The sequence below is a fragment of the Ostrea edulis genome, chromosome 3, assembly GCF_947568905.1.
Source record: "Ostrea edulis chromosome 3, xbOstEdul1.1, whole genome shotgun sequence".
Classification (NCBI taxonomy): Eukaryota; Metazoa; Mollusca; class Bivalvia; order Ostreida; family Ostreidae; genus Ostrea; species Ostrea edulis.
The window spans coordinates 4,513,245-4,528,738 of record NC_079166.1 but is presented as its reverse complement, the minus strand read 5'-3'; the positions used below and the strand labels follow the sequence as shown (position 1 = coordinate 4,528,738).

Here is a 15,494-nt window from a genome sequence, read left to right as displayed (position 1 = left end):
TTTGTAATGTTCATGCTTTGATCAGGTTCTGTCTGAACAATATTTATCTGCCAAATACTCAGAACATGAATGAAATTAGGCACCCATTCAGTTTTCTCCCGGAATTTTTTTTTATTATAGCATTGAAACATATTATACATGAATGTGATTGAAATATTTTTAACTGTATACATTTCATTTCTGTTTACTTCAATGTGACCTGCTGAATATTTGACGCAAGAAATGTTCTCTAATGCCTCTGCTTTCCTTATTTCTACCCTCAGTCAAGTCACTAATTGTGTGATGAAATATCCAAATCGTATCGCATTGCAAACCTTTCAAATGTGTAGAATTGTGTGAACATCACTGCCTTTGAACATAAAACGAATTTTCAATATAGTGATAATTTTGAATAAATCGATAAATTCATCATTATTGCACATACATGCAGAAATCCAGAATATTTCTTTAGAGATCCCATTGTAGCAATGCCATGTTTCAGAAAAGAAACTTAGAACAATATTTATAATTTTATACATAATCCTAATATTAACATAATGCTGTAATATTTCAGCATCACATGTAATCATTGAATAAATTGCATCAAATAAATGAATAACCCCTCGCCACTGTTTTGTAAAAATAAATTAATAAACCTTTATTCACAAAACTAGAATTATGAAATGATTTTCAGTAGTTAATAGCAAGTAACACGATTGGTTATCATGAGATGGGGGCGGGGTAATCGTGATGTGTGATTCCGAACTTGCCAAGGAAATATAGCTTTAGATTAGGAAAAAACAAACAATTTTATATAACTATATATTTTTGTCAAATTACTTTGCTTTATTGGTAATCTCTTTAAATATCTTAAAGTAATGGAATATAAAGACGCATTAGTTGTGTTAATATGTGCCATAAAAGCCTTGATATTGAAAAAAAAAGAAGTTTAACCAATGTATTATTTATTTTGTTATAGTGGAAAATGCAGTCCATGTAGCTTCATAGTTTGACATAATAACTTTAAAAACATGTGAATCCCATTATTCGCAGGAGAAGTTCTGGTGTTGAATGTACATAGGTTGTTTTTTCTTTGACAGTTCGTCTGCGATGCAGTTTTATATCAGACTTTTTTTCAAATTCAGTACCTGTGCTCCCTCACATATGTAGTTTAGCAAATTAGTCTCTTTTTTCTTCTTGTCAGAATAATGATTTCCTTTTGATTGTATTATTTAAATCAGATTTGTGATTTGCAAACGATTATAAACAATTTATATTCGATGATATATTGCGCATGCCTAATACTTACATTCAGTGTCCCGGTAGCACTATTTTTACAAAAAGAAATAATAAGGATTTAGATCCGCCACTGCCAGACTTATGACGTACGCTAATACGTAGTCATGAGTCACACATCGGCTTACTCTACCTTTCATCAACAATGTATTTCGTTAAAGATCAACTGAAACGATTTTCGTTTTTCTTATAAATTTAGTTAGAAAATACCATTCCTTAAATGTTTTTTTTTTTTTCATAAAAATAATTTTTGTTTCGATCATCCAGGTAGATACAACATCGTTAATTTAAACCCGGAAAATTTTATTGTATGAGTTATCTGCCCTTTAGGCGAACCTGAAATTTCAATATGGCGACACGATATGAAAGCGATTCGGACGATAGTGTTCCTGAGATAGATATATCACTTAGAGTTAATGTACAGCCCTACTAGTACGAACCAGTTGTACTGTGCGACACATCCCCACTATACCGGAAAACGATAGTGAGTCAGAAAACAGCGATGATCAATTGGACGAATGCTCTTGACCATCTGATATGCACTGGTTTGTTAATTTACACAAGTACTCTATTAAACTGTATCAAAATAAAAAAGAAACGAGTATCCAATACTCAGTAGTGCTTTCATTTGTAAAACTATTTTGCTATGTTTCTAACAGGTGTTTGTGTGGTAATTGCATAGCATTGCCCACAAGAAGGGAGTCTAAATGTTGCCATGCATTAAGTACGATTGTACCGAGGCTTGAAGGAATGGACGTGTCCTGCATCAAGGATCACGAGGGTTTTGCGGCAAACTGTCTCAACAGAAACGTCTTATTACGAGTACATTCAATACAATGGTCCCTTGGAGGAGGGCGAATAGATTCACGAGTATGTATTGTTATCACTGATCAAATTTAATATTGTTGACCATTAGGGAGGGGGGGGGGGTTCACTTGTCTTTTCGACCAGAGTAATAGATGTCGGACGACTTAAACTTGTGGGAGCCATCTCCCTCCCTCTCTCTCTTAACTATTTGAATTCTTTTCTTCTTGTCCTTTACATATTCTACTGGATAAACATGTACATGGAACTAATTGAGTAAGAGTACATGTACCAGGTTTACTTTTATCTTATGATATTTATGTCATATTATGTTTAAGCAAATGTTTCCGAAGTTAGTTCTTGAAAAAGCATTCATATTCAAAGTATTCCTTTTTAAGATAAAATTTCAAAATTTACATTTGAAAAATCTAAATTTTTGTCATTTTTTTAAAGCAGAATTTACAGACATCTAGCATAGAGGAGATTCGTTCGTTGGATCTGGCAACGGCTTGGAAAAACAACCGGAAAGTTCTTACATCCTGTGTTGTGACTAAGATTAGAAATTGCTTTCCATCACAACAGTTTTGTGGATTTAAACACCCTACTTGATTTTTATATGTCATAAATGTTTGATACATGTTTCATAATTGATAGAAATATATATCAACAACATGGTTTGATGTTCAGTTTTTATATTGTGCATATATGTATATAAATCATCATTGATTTAATTTGGGTTAAACACAAAAGACCCACAGGCCCCATCAGTCTTCTGCGTTTTAATTAAAAGTATTACTAGCCCCAAGAGCTTTGAAATCTATAGTTTTTTTTGTTGTAATTTTCATATCTACCTAATCAGGGATAATGAAATTTAAAACTTTGGTAGAGGTTTTTCTGCTATGCCTCCAGTTATTCTTAAACCTGTTACACATGTGAGGTTGTAGAGAACAGGGATTTTTAAAATTAGTAAATTTTTGGCAGTTGTTGTCTTGTCCCACACATCCAAAATATACTTCATACAGAATTTGAAAAGTATTGGAAAGATAGTTATCAAGGAAAATTAAAAATGTTCAATTGTTGATGAACAACGACAAACACAGACCAAATGCAATAGGTCACTTGAGTGGCTTGTGACAACAAAATCAAAAGTTACAAACATGTATAAAAAAAAATACATGGACATCAAAAATAGACTGTATGGACATGCATGTACACTGTATTTCAAAAACACTAAAACACCAGTTCTTATTGAACCGGCTGACCTGGCTGGTAAGAAGATCAGACTTTGACACATGTTTATAGGAGTTCGTAATCGGAACAGGATAATTACCAATCATATCCACTATAAACTTCCTGGAGTTTATGTGGGAACCAAATTCTAGTTTCACATTGATCGCTTCCTGCATCAATTCAACGGCATAATCTGAAATACGCAATCATTTATGCATTTGATAATTCAAAATAATAATAAATCACAACAATTCAATACAGGTACATGTCATTTACTAGTATTATAAATAATCCAGTCACATGTACAACATTTCAATACATGTACATGAATAATAAAGTCACATGTTTACTCACTATATGTTTGTTTCACTTTCACTTCCTTAGGAACACCACTTCTATGTCTTCCTTCTGGGTAGGACACAGCAAATATGGGTTCTCCGTTTCTGTTTTTGGCCTGATCACGATAAGAGTTCTCATTGAAATACAAAGCTGCTATGTACAACCTAGGAAATATATATCTACTAAATCTGGGTCTCTTTCTTTCTATAAGTATCTACATGCATATTTGACTGCATAGATGTATTAGTTCTACTAATGTGAATTACAAAACGCAATATTACAATACATTCCTAACCAACATAATACATACCTGGCCTTCATTGGTGCATAAAAGAAGTGGAGGGACTTGGATGCAAAGTGACACACTATCTTTTGGTAGGCCTCAAGTGCTGAAGTTTGTTCAGCTGGAGATATCTGCTTAATATCCTTCACCAAAAGTCTGCCTTTGACAACTTTCTCCATTTCGATGAAAGCCAAACTACCTATCAACTACTTTTCATTTAAAATGATAAGCTTTTTTCTTCAATGTTCATTTTTATTTTTTACTGTTTACAAGACAGCTGATAAAGTAATAAAACCATTAAATTAAATAATTAACCTTGCTTAATCCAGTCTCTGTCCTCAAGTAAACAGGAAAGAAACGACTTTCCATAACCCTCATCAATGTTGGCAACATGGTTCAGTACAGACAACCATTTCTCCAAGACCAACTCCCCATACTACACTGTAGCAGCACACCAGTATAGGTGATTCGAAACTGATCGAGCCCAGTAAGCCACTTTCTTGCATTTCTTGCCACTGGTCTCTAATTTCTTGAATACTCTTTAAATAAATAAATATTATTAAAACACATGTACTACTGATACATATTTCTAGCCTTATTAATATTATTTACTTCATATTTTTAAGAAATTGTATACATGTTATTTTCCATGCTTTACATCTTTTAACCATAATTACATCTTTATGTTTATATATGTAGATACATTTGGCTACATGCCACACATGAAACCAGTGGTTTACATCACTTCTCTCTTCATGAAAGCCTGGACATATGAATGTCTGTCAGTAATTAAGTATGTAATGACATCATCCTCCACTGTGTTAAAACATTTCTTTAGGCCCTCCAATTCCATACAGTGGAAACTTTTTACTTCATTACTCTGTATTAAAAACATTCGTATTTATTGATTTTTTTTACATTAAAAAATGATAAATAATGAGCGTTCCATACATGCTCCACGGCTGGCACCAAGTAACGTTGTTGAAATTATGAAATTTCCTTTCTGAAAAGCACGCTATGTTCGCATGATTAAACATCATCAAACTTTGAACTATACAGTTCCCACTTACCAGAATTGTAGCAAACAGGACAAGTTTTCCGACAGGATTGATCCAATGAGAGGTTGAGATTCCCACGTAAAACTTTCACCACAAGCACATATTGTTGACACAGACAGCATACTCCGAACAACAGTCTTGTTAGTCACACATTTCTGTCCACATGCAACACATTGGTTCAAAAGCTGATCAAGGCACTCTTCAAAAACAACAAATGTTCTGCTTTGGTGATTTTGTGGTAGTACGGTTATATGATGGGGATTATTGTTTTCATCATTTTCTGTTATGTCCATCTCCTCTTCTGGGATCCACTCTGACTCTGTTGACTTGAGGCTAGAAATTGAGTCCATGCTTTCATTCAGATTGACAGGTAAATAGTCTGCCTCAGATTCTGTTTGGGTACCCGTAGATGTCACAGCGACTCTTATATATGTCTGTAGTGAGACATGCTGCGTTTCTGAATAAAAAAACAACACAAAATAAACCAGACATATTTTCTAAGTTTTAAATAACTGATAATGTAAAACTTATACAGTACCAATTTTGATGCACTAAATGCACATTTCGACAATAAATGTCTCTTCAGTGATGTTCAACCGAAATGTTTGAAATCCGAAATAACTATGAAGTTTTAGAGCTAAATATAGCCAAAAACAGCGTGCCAAGCAATTAAATATACATCCGTATAATGTGATATATGCACTAGCAGTAAACGATTGCCTTTTAAAGAATGTCATTCTGATTTTGATAAACTATTTACAACTGTATCAAATCAATTTCTAATATACACATGGCACATGTATATATATATATATTAGCATTTATGGATATGTGTGTTTTATGTTATAATCAAGGTATCCATTTCAATTTACACCAAATTACATATAATCTGTTTAAAACAAATAAAATATTATAATTCATGGCATATATAGCTCAACAAATCTTACAATCGATCCATATGTGGTTTGTGTAGCCATTTCATATGTGTCTGTCCCAATGTCATCGTCAATGGTAGACTCACCAGTAGATGCAGTCTTGGTTATCTTGGAATTGGGGAGGTGGAGGAAGAATGACTTGTACATTCTCATCAATCTCTTACTCCTACAAACACATTAATAAAAGTAAGTTTCGGTGAAGAACGACTCGTGTGACTGGCAAAGGGGGGGGGGGGGTGATAAAAGTAAACTGTAGTCCTTTTAAAAGAATTCCGTGGTAGTAAGGTTGTGTGTAAAGAACAAATAAAATGAACCGAGTTATTACTGTATTAATGTCAATAAAATAGCCAATATGTTTAATATGATCTATATTGAAACATACGTTCATGGTTCCTCTTTTCTCCACAGCTCTGGAGGTTCTGCTTTTTTGTTTTGGAAGGGGAGGGTCTGAATCCGTTTTCCGTTTTTGGTCTTTAGGTACATGTAACGGCGTGTAATTGAATACAGTTGGAATTGCCTCTATCTTTAGTTGCAGTCTTGAGTAGCCCAAAGACCGTGCCTTAAACGGCTCAACTACGAAACAATCCTCTGTAAAATGACGTTCGCACAGCTTGGAGTGTTCGACGGCCAATAATCCACTGTTCTTAATGTTCTTACCCAAACTTCAAAATTCTTTGTGTCTGTAGGGAAATTGAACATTGCTAATCCCTGTCCATTTTGAACATTGCAGTTTGGGGCCGCACATAACACCATATTTACGCGTTGCTTTTTCGATGTTTCCGTTGCCTGCTGTTCAAATATGCAGAGGTCACCAAGACCGGTGAAGGACTTTAAATTTAGGACTATATTCGGCGCTTACGGTCATTGAACAACGAGGGTTCTTTAGCGTGTCACACCTACTGTGACACAGGGCATCCGTTTTTAAGGTCATCTCCAAGGACCCGTGACATTCACACCTGATGCCGAGCGTTTGTTGATGGAACTGCCACTACCTGTTGTAACGACGTTGGTCTGTCGCGGCCGAAATTCGAACCCCGGCCTTCCACATGCGGGGCGAACGCTCATGCACGATGGTTATGCTCTGAGATGATGAATATGAAGGGGCAATTTTGTCAAAATAAACGATTTGATATGAATCAGATAAATTTGATACATGTGTATTTGCTGTACTATTTGATGTTTTGCTACGTTTAAACGAGGAAATATCAATGCGTTGAGAAATAATTGTCTCTATCCTTTCGTTGATTTCTGGTAGCATTTTCTCGCTACTGACGAGACAACGTCATCCAGTTATGATAAGCTGATTGACTTACTGTTTGTCCCAGGATCCGGTTCTTGAGGTGGCGCTGTGTTCTACTCCTTTGACACATTTTGTTCACGCCCGGCAACCTGTCCTCCCAGTGAATTTGCGTTTATTCTTCAATGCCTTCCCCCTTGGTCAATGGAATGTGACTTTTGTCGAGGTTATATATTGTTGAAATAGTAAAATATAAACATTGTAAATTCTGATGTAGAAAAACAAAATAAAATGTATAAAGTTATTGATACTAAGCAATTGACAATATAGGTATATGAGTATGTTTACATTTTGAAATGATATGGTATACACATCAATTCTATTGACTTATAAAAACAACGGGATATAACATTCCCAAAATTAAAAGTTACATAAATGTTTTAGATACAGGAAAAATACACCCACTTCTCAATCCAACTGATACAAATACTGTGACGTCAAACTTCAACAGCAATAGTGTTGTTTACAGTATGACATTACGAGCATTAAATCTTAGGCGCAACATTAACCATCAATATGATAACTGTATTTATTTCGTAACAGAAATGAATCTTGTTATTTCATCTGCTGCTTCAAGCACACACACACAAAACCTCGTTAACCTTTTTCTTCACTGATATACCCAGATCTTTATATGGTTTAGGGAATGTAAATATCATCATGTACATACTCAAATAATAATTTTGAAGGATTGTTTACCAGTGATGTTATTTGACACCGCAAAACAGCTGAGTATAGAATATGACGTCAATCCATACCTTTAAAGAATTCCATTTCGCTTTCCTGTTTTTCGACTCAATGGACGCATGTCTCCATTTTCAATGTTAAAGTTCTTGTTTAGAGTCATTCTAAAGACACTATTTCCCGAATATGATTCGACGTAACAACACGTTAAATCTAAACATATGTAACCTTGAGAGTGCTTTATGAATGTTGTCTTTGTCTTTTAAGATGATTTTAATAGAATTGCATTGTTTATATTAAGGTTTAATATCAAACTTTTTTCTGAATTACTGACTGTGTCTTACTATTAGTTATGTAGTGATAGGCGAGCGCAACAAATGAATACTGATATGCGAAATAGTTTTAATTTTGTCATCTAGAAAGCATGTGTAAAGTCCACGTAGCGTTCAATTTGATGATTTCCGTGTTTTCAAACTTTATGAGAAATGCATCATATATCGTGAATATGTCATTGAAACAGTTTCCGCAACTTCCTTATGATTGTTTCCCTTTCAATTTAGACACCAATTTAGACACCCATTTGTCTTTCGTGTCCGTGTTTATTCCTAAATTTCGGTCTATATCTGTGGACAACAATGCATAGTCCTATGTAGAAGATCTGAAATACACAACAGACCACTCCAAGTCCAAGAATGGCATATTGCAAAGTTGCTGTGTTTCCCTTTATCAGTGGTCGTCTATCCACTACAAGAGTTACTCTCTACATCTAGTTCATCTAAAAGGAGGAAACTATTCATATGTATGATTGACCCAGTCACAAACATTGCATAAGCCCTTTGAATCCGCATAATATTTAGTAGAATTTATATACTCACTTCCCAGCTTCGATAAAGGGGAGTTATTCCATCATTAATCTTTTTTTTTCTTAATCAAGGGTACTTAATGTTTGTGGTGGCTTTTTTTAAAGAGGAAAAATGGAATCAAGACAATTTTGTATGATGCCTTACTTAAATGTTCATCAGCTTTATTCAATGGATACGTGTCGGTTATCGTTAACGGACTTACAGGTGATGACGAATCTGTTGGAAAATGAATAAGATTGGTATTAAGTGTATAATAGGGTAGAAAATATGTTTCTAAAACTGTTAAACTATATCATACAACTATATCATTTGAACATCGCTACACATTCCATACATTCAATTAACAAAACCTATTATATATTTTATGGAATATTACCCCTTTTGTTACTGTTTTATTATAAGGGAATCCACCATTCCTCATTATTTCATGACAAAGGGTAAGATAATTTAACCAAGCAGGTACATATTCTAGTAAATTCAATGTTATATTAGGTATATCATATTACGTTGCTTGATATTTAACCCCATGTAGTTGCATTTATTTTTGTTAATCCAAATTATTTGGACATGTTTTGGAAGCAGAAGGGTGTACCAATAATACTGCACCCCCGTTCTCATGTCACGTAATGTATTGTCAACATTTATACCTCATTTATACCCAATGCCATTTTTGCAATTGATGACATAAATTGTGAATTTCTCCATACTTACAGTCCAAACATGTGAATTAATTTATTTGGTTATTTATTAATTATTAGTATAAGAATTAACACAACTTGTTTTATGAGCATTTCATTAAAACAGTTATATCCATAACTGACGTTTCATGTTTCACATTTAATTATAAATCAAATCATAGTAAGCTATAGAAATGGTAATGTTGTTAGGAGATATTTCCTTTATATTTTTAAACTCTGAATTTTTAATTGATGTTTTCTTTTTGGGTATATATGTGTCAATAGATCAATATTTATTTTCAGTCAACTGCATTTAAATGTTTTACATGCATTTTGTTGGAAAGCATAAGGGTGTGTTTATCTAATTATTTACATTTTGTCATTATGCTGTGTTTAAAAGGAAACAAATACATAAATAAGTCTTTCAAATATGTAATTTTGAAATTGTCAAGTCCCATTGCAGTTTAATAACAAACACAACTGCCTATACTTTCCTTTTGCATTAACATTCTCTTGCAACGTAGAAATGAGAAAATATTCATTCTAGATATCCATTCAAAGTAATTGACTCTCATGTATGGTTTGAAATCACATTTCCTTCAAGTACAAATAAAATTAACCGCCTTTCTTTAATCGAAATGTGATATGTGTTGATGTCTAACATCGAGGCCTCTGCTGGTGGACTGTTAGTCCCCGAGGGTCTCCACAGCCCAGTAGCTAAGTACTTCGTTACTAGCTTGAAAATACGGATGTATATTTAATTGCTGTTATAAAATTTAGAAATTCATTTCAAAATTAAGGATTATCTCCCTCATGCATAACTCTTATCCTTGGACGAATTTGGCTCCACTTGTTTGGCATGCTGTTTTTGGCTATATTTAGATCTAAAACTTCATAGTTATTTCGGATTTCAAACGTTTCGGTTAAGCATCACTGAAGAGACATTATTTGTCGAAATGCGCATCTGGTGCATCAAAATTGGTACCGTATAAGTTTTACATTATGACCCCTGGGTCGAGGCCTCTGCTGGTGGACTGTTAGTCTCCGAGGGTCTCTACAGCCCAGTAGCTAAGTACTTCGTTACTAGCTTGAAAATACGGATGTATATTTAATTGCTGTTATAAAATTTAGAAATTCATTTCAAAATTAAGGATTATCTCCCTCATGCATAGTTCTTATCCTTGGACGAATTTGGCTCCACTTGTTTGGCACGCTGTTTTTGGCTATATTTAGATCTAAAACTTCATAGTTATTTCGGATTTCAAACATTTCGGTTAAGCATCACTGAAGAGACATTATTTGTCGAAATGCGCATCTGGTGCATCAAAATTGGTACCGTATAAGTTTTACATACATGTAATACAAAATAACAGATTTCTTAATTGAATAGAGATTATCACATGAGGAAATACAGATCATATGTCATATCAGTCCGTGTCATTCCTTTTGGAATTGAATCTATACATTAATTGCATCCATCATCACCCATAAGTCGTACTTTCAATAGGCCTAGTAAGGCAGATACATTTATGTAAGGGATATAAGGATATATCGAACATTTTCAAATATCTAATCAATTCGATTCCGAGTAACTATAGGTAGCATATGTTCTTTTTATTAATTTGATAATTATCCATTTTTGCACACCTATCTGACATTTGATCCGTATATCACATGCAAAAGATGTATCACCATTGCCAAGTATATAATCAAGTAAAAGACATGGTAAATTGATAATAAATAGATATGGAAACTTGATTTACCAATAGAAAAAAAAAAGGTGAAATGATACTTACATGCATCTTATCAACGGAAATGACCTACGAAAGTTTGTGCATACGCTTGACCATATTTAAAAGGATTATATTAGTAGAACTTAGTACAAATTGTAAGAGTATCCTTTGATTCTATGACTGACTGTAGTAAAACCACCACACATGTAACAAAGGTGAACTGTTTGATTATAGTATAAATTTGATACTATAATTAACATATGAATTTTATAGGGATATACCGACTGAGAGTGGCTATTTGTTTATTCACCATAATTACCTGTACTTCTTAGTGTGGAAGGTTCAACAGCTACTGTGTGCTCATTAACTTGGATATTCTTTACAGTTGTTGATGTGGATGCTACTTTAGTTCCATTGTTGTCTAAAAGTAAATATTTGGTGCATTCAGCGCTTAGATACCATCAATAATACAATGCAAAGAGTAAGAGGGAGACAAGAAATGGTACATTTATATAGCCTAACAAGCATATGATACCTTTGCACCCCGTTGTCGAATTACACAGTTGCTGTTCGCATTCACAATTTTGTTGACATTCTTCTCCATAGGTTGGATATTGGCAAGGGTTTTCACAGTTACATCCGTACAGACCAGCTTCACAAACTGAATTCAGATATCACAATTAGTTAAACTGATTTCTAAACATGATAATTTATTTGGACATTTTGTCTATAGAGGCACCATACGTTTCGAATGGAACACTATATCGCATCAAACACCCATGGCAATATTAGTATTTGATGAAAACAATTGACCAACAATTTTGATATATACATAAATCTTACGAAATACAATTTTAACAACACAACAGACGGAAATAGATCCGAATGACAAGAATTAGAAAAAAAAATATATCAATCAAAAACATTTTAAAATGTACATGAATTAATTAAAATAGTTTTGAAGTTTTCCGCCACACTCAATAATTTTTCAGTTATCTGGTGGTGCCCGTTTTTATTGGTGGAAGAGGGAACCCAGATACAATGTACCTGGGATGAGACCACCGACCTTCTGAAAGTAAACTGGGGAAAATTCATTAGGATATAACCTTTAAGAAATTCATACTATGGTGCCTAACTTTATTTTAACATCAGGAGTACAGCATGCAGTTTATCTAAGGATTATGATTTCTCCCAAATTAACACCGTTTCACCGGATTATAACCGGTCGAAATTTTGTAAATTCTCATTATTGTGCATTAAATGCCCCACTATGTTTAATGAACACAATATAAGTACCTTTTTCACATTCTCCACAACCATGCTGACGATGACAATAATGTATACTGCAGTTACAAATAAACCGACAGTCCTTCCCAAATGCTGGATACGGACAGGGCCTAGAGCAGTTAGGTCCATGGAACCCGATATCGCACGCTGTTTAAGATAAAAAATCTCACTATAAAGCTTCATTTATTATTCTACAATATCAACATTGGATCACCGTGACCGAGTGCTACGTACGTGTACATTTCTTTAGAAGTTTATTCCAAGCGTATCCAACGCAACAAACTGATCCGTTTGCCCTAAAATATTTAAAAAGCAGTCACTAAAGATTGTGTGCTTGTTTTGGTCTATTCAATTCCGTCGCACTTACACTAAAACGTTACCAGTATTGAAAGGAGTGGTATAATTTAGACTTATTCATGTTGCTTTGGGCCACAGCGATGAGGGTATATTAACGTGTCAACGTCTGCTGCAACACGGGGGTTTAAAATCACGTTCAATACATCAGTCACTACTATTTCTATATGGGAGCAGTTCACGACGGAGTAGACACTGTCATGTTTGCCTCTTAAGTTTGATGTAGGCCAATGTACGATCGAGGTTTGAATCCCGTGGAGATCCGGGATAGAATAGGTCCTCAGTACCCCATGCTTGTTGTAAGAGTCGGTCCTACAGATGAGACCCTGAAAAACTGAGGTCCCGTGTCACAGCAGGTGTGGAACGCTACAGATCCCTCCCTGCTCAAAGGCCATAAACGCCGAACATAGCCCTGCATTTTACAGCCCTTCACTGGCAGTGGTGACGTCTTCATATGGGTGATATATTCTCGAGATGGACGTTAAACGATATTGAATCAATCAATCAAGGTTTGATCCCGGTCAAGAAACGAACACTAACCACTAATGAAATGCTAATCAATACACATCTAAAACGTAGTACATGGACTTCCAATAATTCGTGTTTTCCCACCTCTCTATTTTGTATTCCTGTTAAGAGCTTTGAGATTAATCACTGTTCGTTATCTTCACCTTTCATGTAATTTATGCAACTCATAAAATAGATTTTGTAAAAAGTTGAACATCAATTATGACATGATTGTATCCAAGAAAACCTCGATATCAACTAACTTGAAATTATATTGAATAATGACTTCTGCATATCAATTAACTGGATTGCACTTTTGAGTTTCTTGGGAAATTTCTCCAAGAGTATTCTCAAAATTCTTCTGTCAAATATTAATCCCCTTCTGTACCCAGATTTTGCTAGTTATGGTGTGAGCAAACCATATATATACACATCATCTGCTTGCACATATTTTGAGCGAATGTACCATGCTGTTCTAAAAGATATTTCTAGACATTGTTTTCGATACCCCATCAAAAAAAAAATCAAACGCCCTTTTCTTACCACTTTAAATCTTTGGAATAGCGGTGGGAACAAATTATACATGAGGGTATTGATAAAACTATCTCAAATATCGTGATATCTACAAATGTATATGTAACTAATGGCAGAGTGTGTCATAATGAGAAGATATTCAGAGAAGTTGCCTATTTCAATTTGATTAACAAATATTCACACAAACATTGAACCTCAACAAAACAAATTAAAGGAACTGTACATTCTTATAATATAGAATTTAAAACGCCGCCTGTGCATGGTTCTATGAGAACTCCTGCGGCCACACAGTGGATACATCTTAATCTAAGTATATGAATTTATCTATTTAATCTTTTGTTGTGCATGGGATGCATCCTTGTAGTGATCGAGAGGAAGGTTTTCAAAACATTTCCTCCCCGGGTCTTTGTACATTCTTTGACTTTAATTTGATCTCCGTCTAGCTCTAGCGATTATGATATGGAGATGTAAAAAAAATTCATTGTTCGCGGCAACTTTCACGAAAATGATGCTTTAAACACCCGTTGATGCTTTGCAGATAATTCCTCGTTTCCTGTCGGAAATTGAGTTGTTCTTTATGTGAGAATACCTGAATTGCCTTTATCAATGAATGCGTTATGTCAAGATTACTTTTTCTTTCTTCAGAGGAAAATAGAGCACAAGAACAGTCTATATACAGACAGTTAACGAAGTTTGATCAGAAAGTCTCACTTGATATTAAACACTGATTATTTAATAAAGAATGCATAGTTTCAAATGAATAGTAAAACATTTTTTACATGTGAATCTGCTAACTCTTAAAAATAATGAGAATTTATCCTCTACTTACCCTCCACAATTTGGTAATCCAGAAAACTTCATCTGATTGAAAAGAATACAAATTATCGAGTATTTTATAAGGTGGTTTAAAATCATTCTGCAGTTATATCAACTCATTGAAATATAGTTTAAAAGCAGGTAGGATATAACACTGAATGTGTTCCCCTTGAAAATAATGTACACTTTCCTCAAATTTCTCACTATTTGTTTCCTGTTCCAGTATCATGCAATTCATTTTATTTTATTGGTTATCTTCCTGATCACGGTTTCATTAATCATTATTAATTAAGTATAGATAATGCTGGAAAATATTATAAACTTATAACTCATATCGTGTTACCGTTCCTTGCCTATAATGATTGTAAATACATTAATCTAAATGACATGCGTTTTAAAACTGTCTTTCAATAATATTTTAGAAGACAATAGCCTTCCACTTATCTGCTTACCAAAGTAAAACTACACATTCAAAAAAAGAGACTATTATAGAGTGTGCCGCATTTTGTAAGTATTACAGTTGTACATTATTGATCTTTTTTTCCCAAGATTTATCGTCTAATATCATATTTAGAAATTTAAACACCAAAGAAATGAAAACACAATGTTCATAGTCTAATATCAAATTTAAAAAATTAAATATCAAAGAAATCAAAACACAATAAAACAATGAATATATTTCAATCGGAAATAAAGACAGGAGAAAAACCACAAAAGGCGCTGCGGATACAAAAACATTATTGAAAATTATGGGAATGTTGGAAGACGCAATTTCAGTAAACCTTATTAAGAATGATGTGCAGTTGCTTAGATACGGT

At 34.0% G+C, this 15,494-nt stretch overlaps 1 protein-coding gene and 1 pseudogene across 2 annotated transcripts; both read right to left on the bottom strand.

Annotated features, from left to right (window-relative positions):
- Positions 1 to 122: 122 nt before the first annotated feature.
- On the bottom strand, positions 123 to 14,875 carry LOC130053139 (multiple epidermal growth factor-like domains protein 11). 2 transcript variants are annotated; one of them, XM_056159794.1, is made up of 9 exons: positions 14,690 to 14,875; positions 12,700 to 12,761; positions 12,475 to 12,612; positions 11,714 to 11,839; positions 11,498 to 11,599; positions 8,913 to 8,984; positions 7,238 to 8,680; positions 1,289 to 1,307; positions 123 to 349 (listed from the first exon to the last, which is right to left on the bottom strand). In XM_056159794.1, exons 1-7 carry the CDS (start codon positions 14,773 to 14,775, stop codon positions 8,643 to 8,645), a joined length of 624 nt encoding a protein of 207 aa, XP_056015769.1. In that variant the 5' UTR covers positions 14,776 to 14,875; the 3' UTR covers positions 123 to 349; positions 1,289 to 1,307; positions 7,238 to 8,642. The 2 variants fall into 2 exon arrangements, with proteins under 2 accessions (XP_056015769.1, XP_056015768.1); XM_056159793.1 differs by lacking the exons at positions 123 to 349; positions 1,289 to 1,307 and adding an exon at positions 6,098 to 7,005.
- On the bottom strand, positions 2,326 to 6,071 carry LOC125676771 (uncharacterized; annotated as a pseudogene).
- Positions 14,876 to 15,494: the final 619 nt, after the last annotated feature.

Coding starts and splice junctions, on each gene's coding strand:
- LOC130053139 (XM_056159794.1), bottom strand. CDS start 14,775: ATGATTTTAAACCACCTTATAAAATACTCGATAATTTGTATTCTTTTC. Junction 12,762..14,689: donor GGATTACCAAATTGTGGAGG/GTAAGTAGAGGA, acceptor TAAATATTTTAG/GGCAAACGGATCAGTTTGTT. Junction 12,613..12,699: donor ACTTCTAAAGAAATGTACAC/GTACGTAGCACT, acceptor TATCTTAAACAG/CGTGCGATATCGGGTTCCAT.